This window comes from Aplidium turbinatum, chromosome 7 (assembly GCF_918807975.1).
Source record: "Aplidium turbinatum chromosome 7, kaAplTurb1.1, whole genome shotgun sequence".
In the NCBI taxonomy this organism is placed as follows: domain Eukaryota; kingdom Metazoa; phylum Chordata; class Ascidiacea; order Aplousobranchia; family Polyclinidae; genus Aplidium; species Aplidium turbinatum.
In genome coordinates, this window is record NC_137478.1 from 12,100,205 (window position 1) to 12,117,851 (window position 17,647).

At 37.8% G+C, this 17,647-nt stretch overlaps 1 protein-coding gene across 6 annotated transcripts in view; it reads left to right on the forward strand.

Annotated features, from left to right (window-relative positions):
• LOC145774397 (GTPase-activating protein and VPS9 domain-containing protein 1-like) overlaps positions 1 to 17,647 on the forward strand; it is a 190,059-nt gene that overhangs the window by 114,571 nt on the left and 57,841 nt on the right. For 3 of the 6 annotated variants that reach the window (XM_082585640.1, XM_082585642.1, XM_082585645.1), the window contains 4 exons: positions 5,531 to 6,154; positions 12,358 to 12,429; positions 12,560 to 12,672; positions 13,326 to 13,500. In XM_082585640.1, the coding sequence (XP_082441766.1) occupies positions 5,531 to 6,154; positions 12,358 to 12,429; positions 12,560 to 12,672; positions 13,326 to 13,500 (984 nt within the window). The remainder of the gene's footprint in view (positions 1 to 5,530; positions 6,155 to 12,357; positions 12,430 to 12,559; positions 12,673 to 13,325; positions 13,501 to 17,647) is intronic. The other 3 variants (XM_082585643.1, XM_082585641.1, XM_082585644.1) reach the window with 3 other exon arrangements.

The window sequence follows — 17,647 nt, forward strand, 5'->3', positions numbered from 1 at the left end:
TTACTTTCATTAAGTTAAGTTTATGACAAATGTTTCTTTGTGGCGTTCAGAATCAATTTTTCTCATATTTACGTTTCAAGATGCCAAAGTCTGTTTTGCCAAACTATAGACAGACGAAAAACACATTGAATTACATTGGAGCAAACGCAGCTCACTATAAATGGATTTAACATGATATATAACCTGATACATTCAATGATGTTTTATTTGTTTAAATTCGGATTGTGGCATTTGATTGACAGCTCTTCCTGAATTTTCGTGTCAACTTTGGATTTGTCTTTTTGTACAATTTTAAATTCATGGGTCAGTAGCAAATTTTTGATCGATGCAAAATGAACATTCCCTGGTATGGTCTTTGATATTGCTTTTGTTTATGCATATTTTGTCAAACCTGACGTGAAAAAGGCTATTGAGTGCCAACAATAGTGATATGGTGGGCTATGCAATATGTTGGTATTGAAGAGTGGTTAATTAAAGTTGTACGAGCCATGTAGAGTGCTCAAAATATATGAAGTGTTTGATTTAATGGAAAGTACAGTCCAGAGTTTGAGGTAACCGTCTGGGTTCATCAAGGGTCAGTACTGAGTCCGTTAATGTGTGTTATCATGATGGAGGCACTCTTCCCGTGATTTCTGTTGTGGTTGTCCTTGGGAGATGTTGTGTGCAGATGACCTTGGCATTGCTACTGAGCGTCTTGCTGAGTTGGTTCAGAAATTCTCAGCATGGAAAGCTGTGCTTTCACATCAATGTCAAGAAGATTAAGATCCTAAACTCCTCATGTCCACAAGCTGTAAGAATTGCCAGTTCAAAGAAAGGGGGAGATTCCCATGTGGTGTGTGTCAGCAAGTCAATGGCAGGAACGATATTTACTGCACTCAAGCAGCTCAATGCGCTCATTGTAAGAAATGGATTCACCACAAGTGTTTAGGTGTTAGTAACCCTCTAAAGGAAAAGTCCATTTTTAAATGCAAAAAATTCTCTGAATGGAACAAACAAAGTAGACAGTGCACTCTTACGAATAAAACAAGCACACCTTGTTTACCATCATAACCGATTTGCAAGCATGTTTATTGTTTAGTCTGATGAACCAACAGTAGTTTTGGAGCCAACTGCTGACAAGCTTATAGTTGGTGATGCAGAATTCGACGTCATGCAGAATTCGACGTCATGCATGCCTTTTGCTATTTTGGTGACATGATTGGACAGTCGGGATGTTGTATGGATGCCACTGCAGTGAGGATGCAATTGGCCTGAAAGAGTTTTTGTGAGCTTATCTCTATCCTTACAGAGAAAGGTATTCCCTTTAGTAGCTGTGGTCATGTACACTGTACGGGCCTCAAAACTGAAGGCGGCCATCGGGGCCGTGGCCTCGATTACCCTACAAAAACTGACATTTTGTTCGTCGGGTCTCGCCCTTCCGTCTACCGCATTTGTCCGCCATGAAGTTTAGAGAAAGTTTACGCAAGCGCCTAAGCGGCCTTGTGAATAAAGTACTTTGCCGTTTATAATCACAAAGGATTAGAAAGCAGTCAAAGCACTCGATAAATCACAGATCACCGGTGCCGACTTATGGGGTTACGGGGTGGCAGCCACCCCGTTTAGGTTACATTACTTAGGCTGCAAATAAATGTAATTTGAACGGATGTTTAAATCTTTTTTTGATTATTGGTTTTCGCTTCAAGTCAACGTAAAGCAAGAGGTGAACCAATACGGTATTGCGAAGAAAATGATTGTTTTTGTCACAAGCATGATACTCGCGTAACATCAAGCAAGCTACAGTACATGAAGATTATGCAACACGTGGCTACAAGTTTTTTCCTTGTAGTTGTTGCGATCGTTTTATTTGTTACTTGGCATAAGTCATTGTTACATTTGTTAGGTTCACAATGGGATTTATTAATCAATAAAATACGATCTTTTCATTGCCTCCCTCAAAAATCTTTTTTGAAAAATTTTAAACTACTCATAATATCGCTATAAATTATGACAGCTCTATAAAATACTTGGAAATAAAATTATCTCGATGATTGATAATTCCACCCCCTAAGTGAATATCTATTTTCAAATTTCATTAAAAGAATGCAACTTTCGAAAATTTTTGAGTTTTATTTGAAAGGCGCACTTAGTAAAGTAGCAGTTTTAACGTTCTGTAAATTTTCACGTTTACATGATTCTATTCAAGGAAAGCTACACCCCATGCCAATTCCCAATAATAAAAGCAACCTTTTTCAATTACTCAAGATTTTGCATTTTGATTATTTTCTAATTTCAATTGGAGTTTACTGTCATCTACTTCATGCTTTAATTTCTACTTTGTTATCTACTTCATGCAGTAATATTGCGTGTCAATGCGTGACAAACTGTGAGGCGGGAATTTATTGGTCTGACATAGGAGTTGCTTGTTACATCATAGAAAAAATTACGAAAAGTCGTCCAGTAAAAGTTTTCGCCGACATTCCAGTTTTATTCAGCTTAAAGATGCCACCGAAAAAGCGTTCAAAATTGCAGCCCTCCATTGAGTAATTTTTTGTTGCGTCTAGTCAAGATTTCAGCCAGCATGAAAGTGACCAAACGCCTGAACGAAACGAAAATGTACCACTGCCAAAAGGTGTTAGCACGATCAGGGAGATGGAAGAACCGAGCACGAGCAGGATAATCGCTGTTGAGGGGAGAAGCTATCAAAAATCGTGGGAGAGCGAATTCCCGTCGCTGGAATACGATAGATGCAAAGATAGAGCATTCTATCTGATTTGCAAATGGGCAATTTCGCGCAACAAAATAAATCTGGCATCGTTAACTCCATTAATTCAGAACTCTGTACAAGTTTGTACAGAAACCGGGTATTTGTTTCAACTATGTCGCAACTGCTTGATCTATTGCAAACAATGAAACAATTTCATTATTGCTTCCAAATGCGGTCTGCAGTGTGAAAACATACTTATCATTGCCTTCCACCGCCTGCGAGGCGGAGCGATCGTTTAGTGCACTCAGGCGCATAAAAACCTACTTGCGATCTACCTTGACGCAACAGCGATTGAACCACGTCCTAATTTTAAATGTTTATCAAGCTGAAGCTTCACGGTTACAACTTGACCAGTTGATTAACAGTTGGATTGACAGAGCTGCTGTTCGCAAAAATACTTTTACCAAATATTAAGTGTCAGAGCAGCAACGTAAAAATAAAATTCACGACATACCTCCTGTGCTTTGTTTTAAAGTTGCTTTGTAAATTATCGAGCTACAAATCAGGTGTGAAAAGACAATTGCATCTACGAAACACGCTTAGTAAATATGAAACAAAAACATGCAGTTTAAAAGTTTTAGGTTGCCATATTGTGCCATCCGCCACCCCATGCAAAAATAAAAGTCGGCGCCTATGATCACAATGCACACTGTTTATGCTTGAATTGCTAACATTATTGAATGACCAAGCAGCTGATGCCTGACGATAAGCAGGATGCAAGTGACATCCCTATACACTTTATTGATGCGATAAACAGAACAGAAAGGGAGTGAAAGCCAGTCAGAGCAGAGGTGCCAGATGGTGTAAAAATTGGCCACCAGATTTTGAAAATCTGGTGACATTTGAAATGATTTGCTGCCAACAAAAATATGATTGGAACACTGTTATTTCATCGACCATCTTCAGAAAAATACATAGGTCTATGTAGTTGTCAAGCACTTCAAAAAACCTTTTCCAATACACTGGGCCCTTCTGCTACAGGTAAGCTGTTTGTGTAGATTTTATGGTAAACTTTTGTTCCTTATCAGTTATTTATCACGCAAGGCGACTTACTCACGCATGTTGAAGTTCCGATGGCCGCCATGTGTTTGTGATTGTTTCAAAGCCTGATGTATAATATATGTGTGAGGAGTGTCCCGTTGTATGCAAGTGAGACCGGGCCCATCACTGTCGAAGAGAAAAATTGTGCAAATCAATACAAATGTCATGGATCTGTTCCAAGCGTCTTTCCAAACGAGTGACAATGAAAGAAGTGAGATCAAGCCTGGCATCTCATCAGCTTGAAGATGTCATAAGATCGAGAAGACTGCGTTGGTACGGACGGTCGGACACGTGCAAATCCAGTCCTTTAACATCCATGGGAATAACCCTCAAGGATGTCCAAAGAAGCATTGGCTTGATAACATTGGGAAAGATCTGCAACTGGAAGATTTTCTGTCTGTCCATCCTCAGGACCCCAGGTGGCATGGAGATTGGAGAAATGCCATCAGACAAAGTATAGACATTCGTTGGCGTCCAACCCTCTCAATACGTGGAACAAGAGACGTTAAATTGTATAGATAGATATTTAACTTTTTTTTAACAATTTTTTTTTCTGTTGACATCGCGCTTGTTAAAACGTTGTACAATTGAAGACCTGAGGTGTAGAACTACTGGTCACATTTTGTGGAATTGAATCACCATCAAAAATATGTTGTATGATGGTCAATGGCAGTCTCTGCGCCAAACTTGATTTAAAAAAAAAGCATAACTTTGCCATAACACACGATGGTGTTTGCGTAGAAATAACAGATCAAACAACGTTGAAAGAACTTTGACTTGCTTTTTCTCAAAAGTTGTTTTGGATTTAAGTAGTTCTTCTACTCCGGTCTTCAATTTGGAACCCTTCTGCACACGACTATCCCAAAGAGCCAACTTCGTTTTCAATGCATCTGTGTTGTTTCTCAATCTAGATATATTGGTACAAAAACCTGACAGAGATGTAAGCTTGTTTAAACAACAAAATATTTTCACCAAGTACAGTATAGTCAAGTGGGGTATTTAAAAATAAATTAAAATTTGGTGAATAATTTAGACATGAATAACAACAACAAATACGACTGTAGTTTAAAATCAAGGACATAAAACATAAAGCACTGTTGCTTCACCACAACGTGATTTAACAAAAATAAAGTTAAATTTGCAATAATACAACACAAAATTTGTCACATTAATTTTATTATAACAATGAAAACTATCAATACTACAAAAAAGTGCTCAATGCTAAGCAAAAAAGCAAAGCAGAGCAAATTAAATCAAATATAGTTATTACTATCTGAAGCCTTTACAAATTGTTTCACCTAACGGATCATCAGAAGGTCTTATTCAAATAGAATCTATTTGAATAAGACCTTCTGATGATCCGTTAGGTGAAACAATTTGTAAAGGCTTCAGATAGTAATAACTATATTTGATTTTCAGATAGTAACACCGAAGAAGATATATGCAAGTTTATTCATCCATAGTTCATCCAATTCGCAAAATATTAACACGTGTTTGCGGTTGGGAAACACTGTTCTGCACCACCAACATGGCGCACTAATATTTCATTTGTGCCGTATGTGAGTTCCAGAATAAAATAGCTGGTGTAAAAAAGTGACATTTCTCATAGCCATTAATAAATGTGATACTAGCATGTGCAGTACGATGTAACTCGTATTCTAGAAGTTTTATTTGGTGCCAGGTATTAACTGATGTTTATTGTTGTTGATCTCTTGAACTAACTTTTTGCTAATAAAATGTTATTAGTAGGTGGTGATGACCAGTGGATGGATTTAGAGAGGAACAAGGAGGCATTTAAAAGTAATAATGATGTTAGTGATCCAATCAAGGTGAATCGATATGGAGGAGGACTGTTAGTTGACAAACGCCACCGATCCAGCTCAAATAAGAACGATCAAGTTATTGGTGACAAAGTGTTGCCGCAATCAAGCATTAAAATTTCGACAACTGATATGATGAAACGAAATGATCTTGTTGATATTGGGAACATACCCACCTCATATGATGAAAGCCTGCAGGAGGCAGATCCATCTCATTGTGCTGTTAAAGTAGTAACTGGTGATAGAGAAACTGATGTATCAATTGATGACAAACAAGTCATCTTGGCGGGTTTTAATGAAAATGTCAACACAATAAAGCGCAGCCCAAACAAACGCCATCAGGAAAACTTTGATTCTTCTATCTCAGTTTGCAAAAATGATGAAACTAACTTGGTTAACAATGAAACCTTGTTATCCCCTCAAGTCTTCTCTCACTCTTCATTTAATGCACCGGCTACAACTTCGTCTCAAATCCTCCAGGATTTTGATCCTCTTTTGAAGCTGCCTGAACACCAACTGCAACCTGTTACACCGAAGACTGACGATGACGGTAAATATCATACAAAGATTCGTTTTTTCTAAAGTTAGAGTACCGGCATTCCTTTGGGTGATATGTAGTCGTTTTCTAAGGTGCTCTTTGCCCATAAGTTTTCTTTGAAAATTTCAATGTTAAATTAAAGTTTGTCAAGCAATGTTTCCATGCATGTTTATGACCTTTGTTAACTTGTATGTTTTTCCAGCTTATCCAGTAATTTAACATAATTACATTGTGTCTGACTGTAAGATTTGTTTTGTTGTTTGATCTGCTATAATTGTTGTACAATATTATGTATATATTATTATACTTATTATATTGTGATCGAATATGCATTTAGTGTTATATAAAACAACATTGCATTGTTTATAGAGTAAACGAAGAGCTAGCGAACTTCACCCATTGTAAAAACTTGCTGATTTTTTATTTATAACTCAATATCTAAGATTATGCGAGTAGACACAATTTGTATGGTTGTGGCAGTTGTGTTGAACGTGGTATTAGGGAACATGTTTTATGACCTAGAAATTACTTTAGATTAGTTACAACCATTTCTAGTTGACACATGGCTATGTGTAAAGTATATTGGCCTTAAATGATAACTAGTGATACTACATTTTGTGGTGCAGTAATAGTAGTAGTCCAGTCCAGTTTTAATCAACACGTCCGCCGTCCTCTCTTGTCAAGCCCACCTTGCTGCTTTCCTCTTCAACTTGCCTTTTCCACGTTTTCTTGGGTCTTCCTTGTTTTCTATGACCTCCCAATTGCATTCTTGCAACTCCTGCACTTTTCTCGAAACATCATCTTCATCCCTTCTCAAAAAATGTCCTTACCACCTTACTCCATTCGATTTTGCCAACTTTTCAACATTTTCATTCAACCCAAGCAAGTTCATAAGTTCTTCAATGTTTCTTTTGTCCATCAGCTTCACACACTACACATTGCTCTCTCAGTTTGTCTTAAAATCGCCAACTCGTTTTCCCGTAAGCAACGTGTCTCACTTCCGTACAGCATTGCAGATCTCACATAACTAGTATAAATTCTTCCTCTCATTTTCAACGGAAATCTTCTACCACATAACGACTCTCGACACTCTCTGAATTTCACCCAACCAAACCTTACTCTTGCAGTCACTGCCGCTTCTCAACCACCACTGGCATTCAATCTATCTCCTAGATAGCAAAAGGCATTCACTGATTCAACTTCGTCATTCAGCTTTCCAACAGGACCAACCATTCCTTCTTCAATCTTCTTGCATCTTTCACATTCAAAACCATCTCCGGGTCTACATGCCACTCTCTTCATTTTTGCACATCTTCCATGCACCCACTTCCTGCATTTCGTACACTTAACAGAATTTTCCATCATTCTTCTTCCACATACGCCACATGGGTCAATTTTGCCCATTGTGATTTCCCCTTCCATTTCATTATTACGATCTTTGTCTTTTTGATATTGACATGCTTACCTTAACATTGAAGCAACTCCTTCCACTTCTCAGATTTGTCTCAGTACTCGAATCTCACGGAATGGCCCGTTTCGGTGAGAGCCTTATTCGGTGATTTTTTTAAATTATTATTGTGTACCGTAGCCTAATTATCATTGCCGTTATAGGGTTAAGGCTTAAGGGTTAGGGGTTAGTGGTTAGGGTTCGGGGTTAGGATTACGGATTAGGGGTTAGGGTCTTATTTTAATAACGTTTAGCGACGTTAAAACGATGTAAAAGCGGCAATGATAATTAGGCTACGGTACTCAATAATTTAAAAAAAAAATTCAAAAAAATCACCGAATAGTGCTCTACTACCTAAAGAGTTGGACAAGTTTTTCCATTACGTTAAAATTTGTATTTACATAAGATTCAGGCACTGATGATTTTATGAATTTGTGTAGAAAACAAAAATTTTATTTTAACTACTGGAATAATAGGGCAGGCGCTTGAAGTTTTTCTCATCGCTTTTTTAAGTCTTGTCAAACTCAAAGCATAAACTGAGTCTTCACTAGTTGATGATTTTGTTCAGCAAAGGACGACTTTAAGTTGTCTAGTCGAAAAGGCAGTCATTCAATAAGCTATTAACCAAATCTTGACTGAACTAAGAAAATTATTCAACAGAAATAAATAAAAGTACTCATTCTTGATGACAAGCCTTTTTCATAATTTTGTTTTTGCATGCATTGTTCAGTTGTTTATTGTAGTTGTCAATTACGTTTCACAAAGCACGACCATTAAAACAATAGAACTTTTCGTGTCACAATGAACAAAATAGTCATACTGGAATAATTGTTACTTAGCTTAATTGCATATTCAACTAGCAATTTCAAGTAGAGTATGAAAATAAATACAAATTCCCAAATAATAACACCATAAGTGCAAATTATTTCACAACTGTCAAATAACTCGCCGGAATTTTTTCAACATTTTTCTAAAAAAACTCGTTTCTGACAGAAATTAATAAAATTGTCAAACGAATGCGGAAATTTATCAAAAAAATATTTGCAAGTGTGGAAAAAATATTTTAACATAAACTCGTCAAGGCGAAAAATGCACCGTAGCAAATGTTGGGTAAACTTAAAATTAACAGAAGAATTTGACGGTTTAGCACTAAAAAATGTCTGATCATTTATCTGACAAACGAAGTTGTCACGTAAATTCGGATTGTTTGTCAAAGGTTTACTACCGCTATATTTGATCTAGCCTGTTTTTTTTTTTCGCTGAGGCTTTTCTGTCATTTGTCCGAAATGACTTGAAATAATTCGGTCATTTTTTATTTATTTCGGTCATTTTTTCTAATGAAAATATTTCCTTTCAAGTAGCTGATACAAACCAAAATTTGCACTTCCTGACTAGCCACATTATTAAGTTTCGCTGAGAAACGTTGTCGTGTTTTATCTGAGAAAAGTTAGAACAGGCAAACGTTTCTTCAACTTTCATCAACAAAACTCAACCTTGCAACACCCAGTCGCAGACACTGACTATGACTACATTTTTTCGGACATTTTGACCAAATTAACAAAGTTTTTTCGGTCGTTTTGCTAAAAAATTGGTCAACGACCGATAAATGACCGAAAAAAAAGCATCTAGCACGAATTTAGGTGATGGTAACAATCGAGGAGATACGTGGTGGTGGAATGAAGATGTGAGGGAAGTAATTGGGGAGAAAAAAGTCGCATACAAGGCTTGGTGCAGAAATAGATCAGAAAAAACTAAGCTCAAGTACAAGCAATTGAAAAATCGGGCAAAGAGAATAGTTGCAAAAGCTATGAAGAAAGAAGCTGAGCAGGAATTGACCAAATTAAAAAACAATCCTAACGAAGTATATAAGTTTATGAAGGTTATGAAGTGGAATGGGAAAGATGTAGATGGTGGACGATGTATTAAAGGAAGGGATGGAAAACTTGGTTTCAGTGAGAAAGATCGTGGAAGAGTTTGGAAAGAACATATGGAGATGATAATGAACGAGGAAAACGATTGGGATCAAAATGTGGAAGCCGACGTGGTAGCAGGTCCATTAAAGAGAGTTACTCGAGAGGAGGTGACGCAAGCAATGAAGAAAATGAAATCGGGGAAGGCTCCTGGACTATCTGAAGTCACTGTGGAAATGATAAGCGCAAGTGGAGAGACAGGATTGAAAATAATGCAGGAAATCAGTCAACGTGAGTTAGATGGAAAAGGAATGCCAAATGAATGGAAGATGAGTTTGGTGATACCCATCTTCAAGGGAAAGGGTGATGTAATGGATTGTGGGTCATATAGGGGAATAAAACTGTTGGAGCATGCAATGAAGGTAGTGGAAAAGGTGTTGGTGAATAGAATAAGATCTGTGGTGAAGCTGGACGAGATGCAGTGTGCATTTATGCCTGGGAAGAGAACGGCAGATGCTATTTTTATTTTGAGAAGGTTGCAAGAGGAATATCGGGACAAGGGTAAGAACTTGTACATGTGTTTCGTGGACATCGAAAAGGCCTTTGATAGAGTTCCAAGAAGAGTGCTGGAATGGGCAATGAGAAAAAAAGTAATGCCAGAAGCTCTCGTGCAAGCCGTAATGGGTCTTTACGACGGTGCAAGGACGAGAGTTCGCGTTGGATCTGCCCTCTCAGACAAGTTTTCGGTGAAGGTCGGTGTACACCAGGGTTCTGTCCTCTCTCCTCTAATCTTTGCCATTGTGATTGATGTGATTACCGAATGTGTAAGAGAAGATTCATTAATGGAGATACTGTACGCCGATGATTTGGTTTTGTTGAGTGACACAATGGAAGATCTGAGAGGGAAATTTGAGAAGTGGAAGGAGTCGTTTGAATGTAAAGGTATGCGTGTGAACATCAAAAAGACAAAGGTCGTTATAAGCGGAACGGAAGGGGAAATCACAATGAGCAAAATTGACCCATGTAGCGTCTGCGGAAGAAGAGTGATGGCAAATTCTGTTACATGTACGAAATGCAAGAAATGGGTGCATGGAAGATGTGCAAAGATAAAGAGAGTGACATGCAGATCTGGGGATTGTTTTGAATGTGAAAGATGCAAGAAGATTGAGGAAGGAATAATTGGTCCTGTTGAAAAGCTGAATGATGAAGTTGAATCAGTAAATGCCTTTTGCTATCTAGGAGATAGATTGAATGCCAGTGGTGGTTGTGAAGCGGCAGTGACTGCAAGAGTAAGGTTTGGTTGGGTGAAATTCAGAGAGTGTCGAGAGTTGTTATGTGGTAGAAGATTTCCGTTGAAAATGAGAGGAAGAATTTATACTAGTTGTGTGAGATCTGCAATGCTGTACGGAAGTGAGACATGGTGCTTACGGGAAAACGAATTGGCGATTTTAAGAAGAACTGAGAGAGCGATGGTGAGAGCAATGTGTGGTGTAAAGCTGATGGACAAAAGAAATACCGAAGAACTTATGAGCTTGCTTGGGTTGAATGAGAGTGTTGATAAGTTGGCAAAAGCGAATGGAGTGAGGTGGTATGGGCATGTTTTGAGAAGGGATGAAGATGATGTTTTGCGAAGAGCGCTGGAGTTGCGAGTGGAGGGTCGTAGAAAACAAGGAAGACCAAAGAAAACATGGAAAAAGCAAGTTGAGGAAGAAAGCAGCAAGGTGGGCTTGACAAGAGAGGACGCGCTAGACAGATCGATGTGGAGGCAGGGTGTGAAGACGATTGCGGCACTTGTAGGTGAATCCGGCCACCCTCGGTAACGGGGACATCACCGGATTAAAACTGGACTACTACTACTACTACTTGCTCATAAATCTGTAATGCCGAACTCAAAAATGAAGCACAGCCAAGTCAGCAGATAAGAAGATATTTTTTTTCCTTGATTCAACGTCCTTCAACGTTGTATGGATGTACAAAAGGACTAATTTTTTGGCTGGGAAACCATCATTTTTAAAATACCAAGATCATGCAAATTGGTTATTTATACAACGGAAAAGCATTAAGAAATATGATACCGGTATAGAAACACTATTCATACAAAAACAGAATATTGTTGTTTACCTATTTTAAACACAGTTCAAATTAAAATTGATCAAACCTAATTTTGATATATTTGCAAAAGTAACATTCCACTTAGCAGAATAATCAGTTCTGACTAGAATATTGACAAATCGAACAAAATTTTCCAGAAACTGAGTTTGAGACAAAACCAATAAAGGCGAAATTTTGCATTCAAATCGAAAAAAAAAAAGGTTCAAAACAGCACATAAACTTCATGACTTTCTACATTTTAATATTTTCTCCTCGTTTGCTAATCCGATGCTGTAGTTACCATTAAACTGGCAGTATTGGTGCAGAAGGCTACACCGCTGTTTCATAGGTTTGACCAATTTCGGTCATTGAATATAACTTGTTTCTCCTTTTAAGTTTTGTGGGATTATTCTTTAAAAATAAGAGGTTAGCCCAGCTGTAACAAAAATGCTGTCAAGTTAGTCGCCTATTACATTAGTTTCCTCAGATCAGAAACTTATCATTATTTTTTGGTTGACTCAACTTTTTGAATCTTTTGGTAGTGTGGTTTTGCTCAAACATATAAACTATTTTTTTCTTTTAAAGATCATTTATCAGAAGTTTAGTTTTTCACTACATTTTTGAACATATCCTTAATTAAATTCGATAAATCACCTTAAAAATACCTACTGCTAAAAACACGATAGCTTACTAAAGGAAACATGATTTGTGTGCAGGTCATGCTGTTCACATTGTGTTGCGGTAATATGCATATTTTTTTTCTCTAGATGCAGAATTGAGAACAAGAAAAGATGAGGGTGGAAGTGACTTGCTAACATCCTTAGTTGAAATGAGTTATTGTATGTAAACCTTTGTAAAACTACTGTCATGACGTTGGAATTGTTATTATTGAAAGTAAACGCTTAATTGAAAACTTTATTCAAACATTTACTTGAAATTAAAAGCTTGAATATGTGTCCATGTTTGTAGCTGCTGACTCTACATTTATATTTGAACAACGATTGAAACCGCTTAAGTCAACTTCTCGAAACTCAGATGAGCGCCAATCCATGCTGCCAGAAAAGCAGTGGCCAGAATCTACGGTTTGTGGTTTAATTTACAGTTTTTGAAATAACCCAAATCTCAAATGTTTGAAGTGTGAAATGAATGGATGATGCCTTGCGATCAGTGAAGTCATTGAACCTAATATTTTCGGATTGTTTTGTTTAGTCATCAAAGACGCACCAACGTTCATTTCCTTTACTCTGGTTTTATATTTTCACTCTTCATGATTCACTAACAACAGAGCTAATTCCTTGAAGCTTGATTATTCGCGTTTTTGAACACCCACAAAATTGCGTGTAATCCGTGATAATGTAAGATTTTTAGGAAAGTTTTCAAAATCCTGTAGAAGTGATGCATTATTATCATGATGAAAACGTGTGATTGGACGAGATGTATCACTTGGTGCGTGTTTGTTACACTTACAAAAATTTCTGGATTGTTGATGTAACATAAATGTTATGCATTTGAATTAAATTTTAATCGAACTGCTGATGACGAAATGTGAATCAATTCTTTGAACTCATGTCAATTGCCTATTTTTCAACAGTGCATCTAAAAATCTTCTTCCTGTTTTTTTTTCGTCTTCTTTCATGATCAAAGTGACGAAACAACATTGACGAAAATAGTTAAGCGTAAACAAACAACGTTTTAAATGTCGACTGTTATTGCCTTGTTATTTTGATTTGTACAGGAAAGTAGCCAAAAAAAAGGCGTCGATCGAAAAAAGTCTTGGTGGAAAAACAGCCGTCTGAGTTCATTTGCTAAGAAGAAAGTTTCTAGTAAAGGAAATGGATTTGATAACATTGACAACACTGGTGCGTTGGAGCCACATCGACAGCTCAATCGGATCACACCTTCTCGTATGGGTTTGTAACGTTATGGTTTATTGTGAACTGTTCCACTAGGGTACACAACATTCTATCACAGCCGATCTGTCCCGAGACAACTTTTTGTAGAGACATCTCACCCCGAGACTATTTGGCGCAAATTCTATTTTTTCCTTTCCTTGTGCAGATATTTCATGCAACGTCTAGTAAAGGTGAGTCCCATACTTGAATCCAAGCATCGGGGGATAAGAAGATAAAGTTCTCATTATACTAAGCCTTTGGCACTAACGAGAGTAGGGTGGCCAGTTCCTTTGTCTCGGCCGCCTTTACTTCAGCAACTACGCCCACCCAATATATTACACCATTGGTAGAGGTGGGCGGTGTTTGTCAACAACCAGCATAAGCCGGGAGTCAAACCGGGATTGCATAATTGGAAAGCGAGAGCATTACCCTCTGCGCTTTCCCACCGCTGTGATGTTGTATAGCTACTTCTTCTTCCTGTTTTACATCTCATTTCCTAGAATCAGTGTAGAACGGGGTCTAGCAAGGCACATCCTCATTCCTCAGTCTCCATTCATCACGATCTAGGGGACTTATACTTGTGTTTAAAATTCAGAGGTATGGTACTAAATTTGACATTCAATAACAAATTTAGAAGACAGTAAATAAATTACCCGTACAAATATACATGATGTAAACTAATATACATACAATGTATATTATACATACAGGAATTATTGCGCGAGAGTCTTTCTACTACAGTCTGGATATCAGCGATCGGCGACGACACGCAAAAGATACTGTTGTTGTTCTTCGTCACATGTGTGTATTGTGTTGTATTCCGTGATCAACGTCACTCTGCGCTCAGCAATGTCAATTACAACCTTCATTTCACTCACAATTTGCTCTCGCTCTTTGATACGTGTCATTGGTCTCCCAGTTATCTGGGTCTATCTCCAAAAATGATGAAGACAAATTCAGAGCCTTAAAAAATCGGTTTGTATTTGATGTAACAAAATCAATGAATGACCATTTCATTTGAAAACCAAAGACTTGTTGTATTTGGCCTGCCGTCATCATATTCACAAGATAGTTCTCGAGGTAATATTTTCATGTGCGATGGGTCGGTCGACTGGTCCGGACATTCTACTCTTCAAGCATTTTTAAATGAAATGGTCAATTGGTCATTCATTGCTAAAGATGATATGATATACAATGTTCGTGAACTGACAATGAGGCTTTAAGCATGTGACAGAGGTAGCAGATGCCATAATAACCTTCGCTAATGAAAATTGTTAATACAGCAACATTGTGACCACTACAGAGAGCTCCTTCAGTTGACCATAATATTCTTGAGTAGAGTTCCTCTTCGTGGCATCAAAATCATGGCTCCTGGTGCTCTTCATCGTGTCAGGTTGATGGCAAAAGCCATCTATGCACTCAAAGTTTGGATGTACAGAAAACAGTACACGTTGACTAAAAGAGAGGATGTCGCTTTGCGCAATATATGTGTGTTTGTTGTGAGAGTGTACGTGAATGCTTGGTTTGTCGCCCCATCATCAATTCTTGCACCATCTCAGGATCTCGCATTTCTCAACAATTCGATCAGTACCGGTACAAGGATATTATTAATTCAAAGATGGCAATGGCAAAGACCGCAGTGAACAAGATGTTGCGTCATTTGTGGTATCTGGGAGAGGAGCTTATCGCGTTGGCATTCTTTGATAATTCGTGTATCATCACACTAAATGGAAGATGGTGACTGCAATAAAGACGTGTGACGAAGGAGTAGAGCCGAGTAAAAAAATCTGTAGTTGGCCACAAAGAAATTGCAGACAAAAGTTCGGAAGATTTTGTAACATCAAATACAAACCGATTTTTAAGGGAGCAAGTCTTTTAGGCGCTGACAGTTAGGCGCTGGTCTAATAGGCGCGCACACTGTGGCGTTTGGATATTTAGGTGCGGAGCACTGTGGCGCCCGGTCATTTAAAGTGCTATTCCTAGTAAAGTCTGTAGATTGTATCAGCTTGGCAGCTTGCCAGAAAATTATATCATGGCTTCCGTGAGTGAAGCTGCTTAAACCGGCAATGCTTTTCACACAAAATGTTATATTGAACAGAAAAATATATCATATTGTTGTTTTATTGATTTATTATTGTTTTATTTGTTGTTAGTCCAGGTTTGCGTTGGTGAAAGCTTTATCAATAAATTATTCAAGTTTCCGAACATTATTGAGTTCATTTTTAGTTAACTCTTTCGCGACCACGGACGTATACACACGCCTTGGGATTATTGCCATGATAACCAAGGAAGTATCCCTACGTCCAAGGTTAAAAGGTAGCCTATTTCCAGGGAAAAAAAAGTAAATGATGGCAGATCATAGTCTTTGCCTGTCCTTTTTTGGCTAATTAAAAAAAAAAATTGGCGGTGCAGTTATCAGATGAGGAATTCAAGATGGGGACACAGTGGATTTTTTTTCTTTCACTCATTGGAATTGGCAGTCAAAACTGACTAGACAACCCCTTACTTTGGAATTTCTCGATCAAAAAGACTGTAGGCTAAATTACGTAAACTTTTTGGTTAAAATTAATAATATAACATTTTGTGTGAAAAAGCATTGCCGGTTTAAGCAGCTTCACTCACTGAAGCCATGACCAACAACGCACACGCATTAACAAAACAATATATTTTCCTGTTCAATATAATATTTTGTGTGAAAAGCATTGCCCTACGCCCCTCTCTGCCAAGCTGATACAATCTACAGACTTCACTAGGAATAGCACTTAAATGACCGGGCGCCACAGTGCTCCGCACCTAAGTATCCAAACGCCACAGTGTGCGCGCCTATTAGACCAGCGCCTAAAAGACGTGGACCCATTTTTAAGGCCCTGAATTTGTCTTCATCATTTTTGGAGATAGACCCAGATAACTGGGAAACCAATGACGCGTATCAAAGAGCGAGAGCAAATTGTGAGTGAAATGAAGGTTGTAAATGACATTGCCGAGCGCAGAGTGGCGTTGATCACGGAATACAACATATTACAGTGCAAAACTGTGAGCAGTGATAGACTGCTGACTAACGTTTGCAATTCTAAGTTAAGCATTGATCAAAAGACATCGCACCAGCTCGCTGGGAAGTAGGCTACAGTTTGAAAATCACGGTAATACACAAATAAAGCACAACCAGCCAATTTTTAAATTTTGTAATTTATCAATCATGCTGCAAACTAGGAAACTTTCACAGACCCCCTGAAATTGCTTTGCGGACCCCTTGGGGTCCGCGGAAACCACTGCTCTAAACCCTTGACAGCCTGTTTCATCTTGAAAGGAGGATAGCTTCTAATTAGGACCTTTTGATGATCCTCCTTTTAAGGTAAAACTTGTCAAGGGTTTGGAGAGTAATAACTATGTACGTACTATGTATATTAGTTTACATCATGTATAATACATTTGTACATGAAGTCTATTTACTGTCTTCTTAAGTCGTTGTTGAATGTCAAATTTAGTGTCTGAATTTTAAACACAAGTATACAAAGTCGCACATTTTTGTACTGTATATGTAGACCAATTGGTATAATTCGTAATACAGACACATGAGTTTATAAACAGATTATAGAGTAAGTATTAAACTGTATTTTTCTTGCAATATACCATGGCATTGTACCGTATTTTTTACTGTACCATATCATATCCTCTCGAAACCTTAAAATAGGGGCAAACGATAAAACTTTGAACCCCGATAGTAACCTCTAAATATCAACCCATTTATATGAAAATTCAAATATGTCATTTTCTCATCAATGGTAACAATATTTCAGGGTGAGACATTAACATTTACAAAAAAAATTTTTTTGGACCACCCTAGTCTAGATTCTACAGTTTCTTGACGTTTTGTTGACCTTCTAATTCGATTAGCGCTTCCTTATCATAGCATATCCATTGTCCGTTGTTTGCTTGACTCGAACCTCGGACATCTGTTATATCAATTATCGTATCAAATAATTTCACTGTGTTTTTTTTTGCTTCCAAACTGGAAAATGCTTGATAATGTTCTGTACAATAATTCAATGTAAAAAATGTAAACATCATCCGCAGGGTTTAATCGGTCTGCTACTATTGGGAGTATCCGTTTCGGAGAATCCGATTCGGAGAAACCCCTATTCGGAGACAGGCTTTTTCGGAGAAT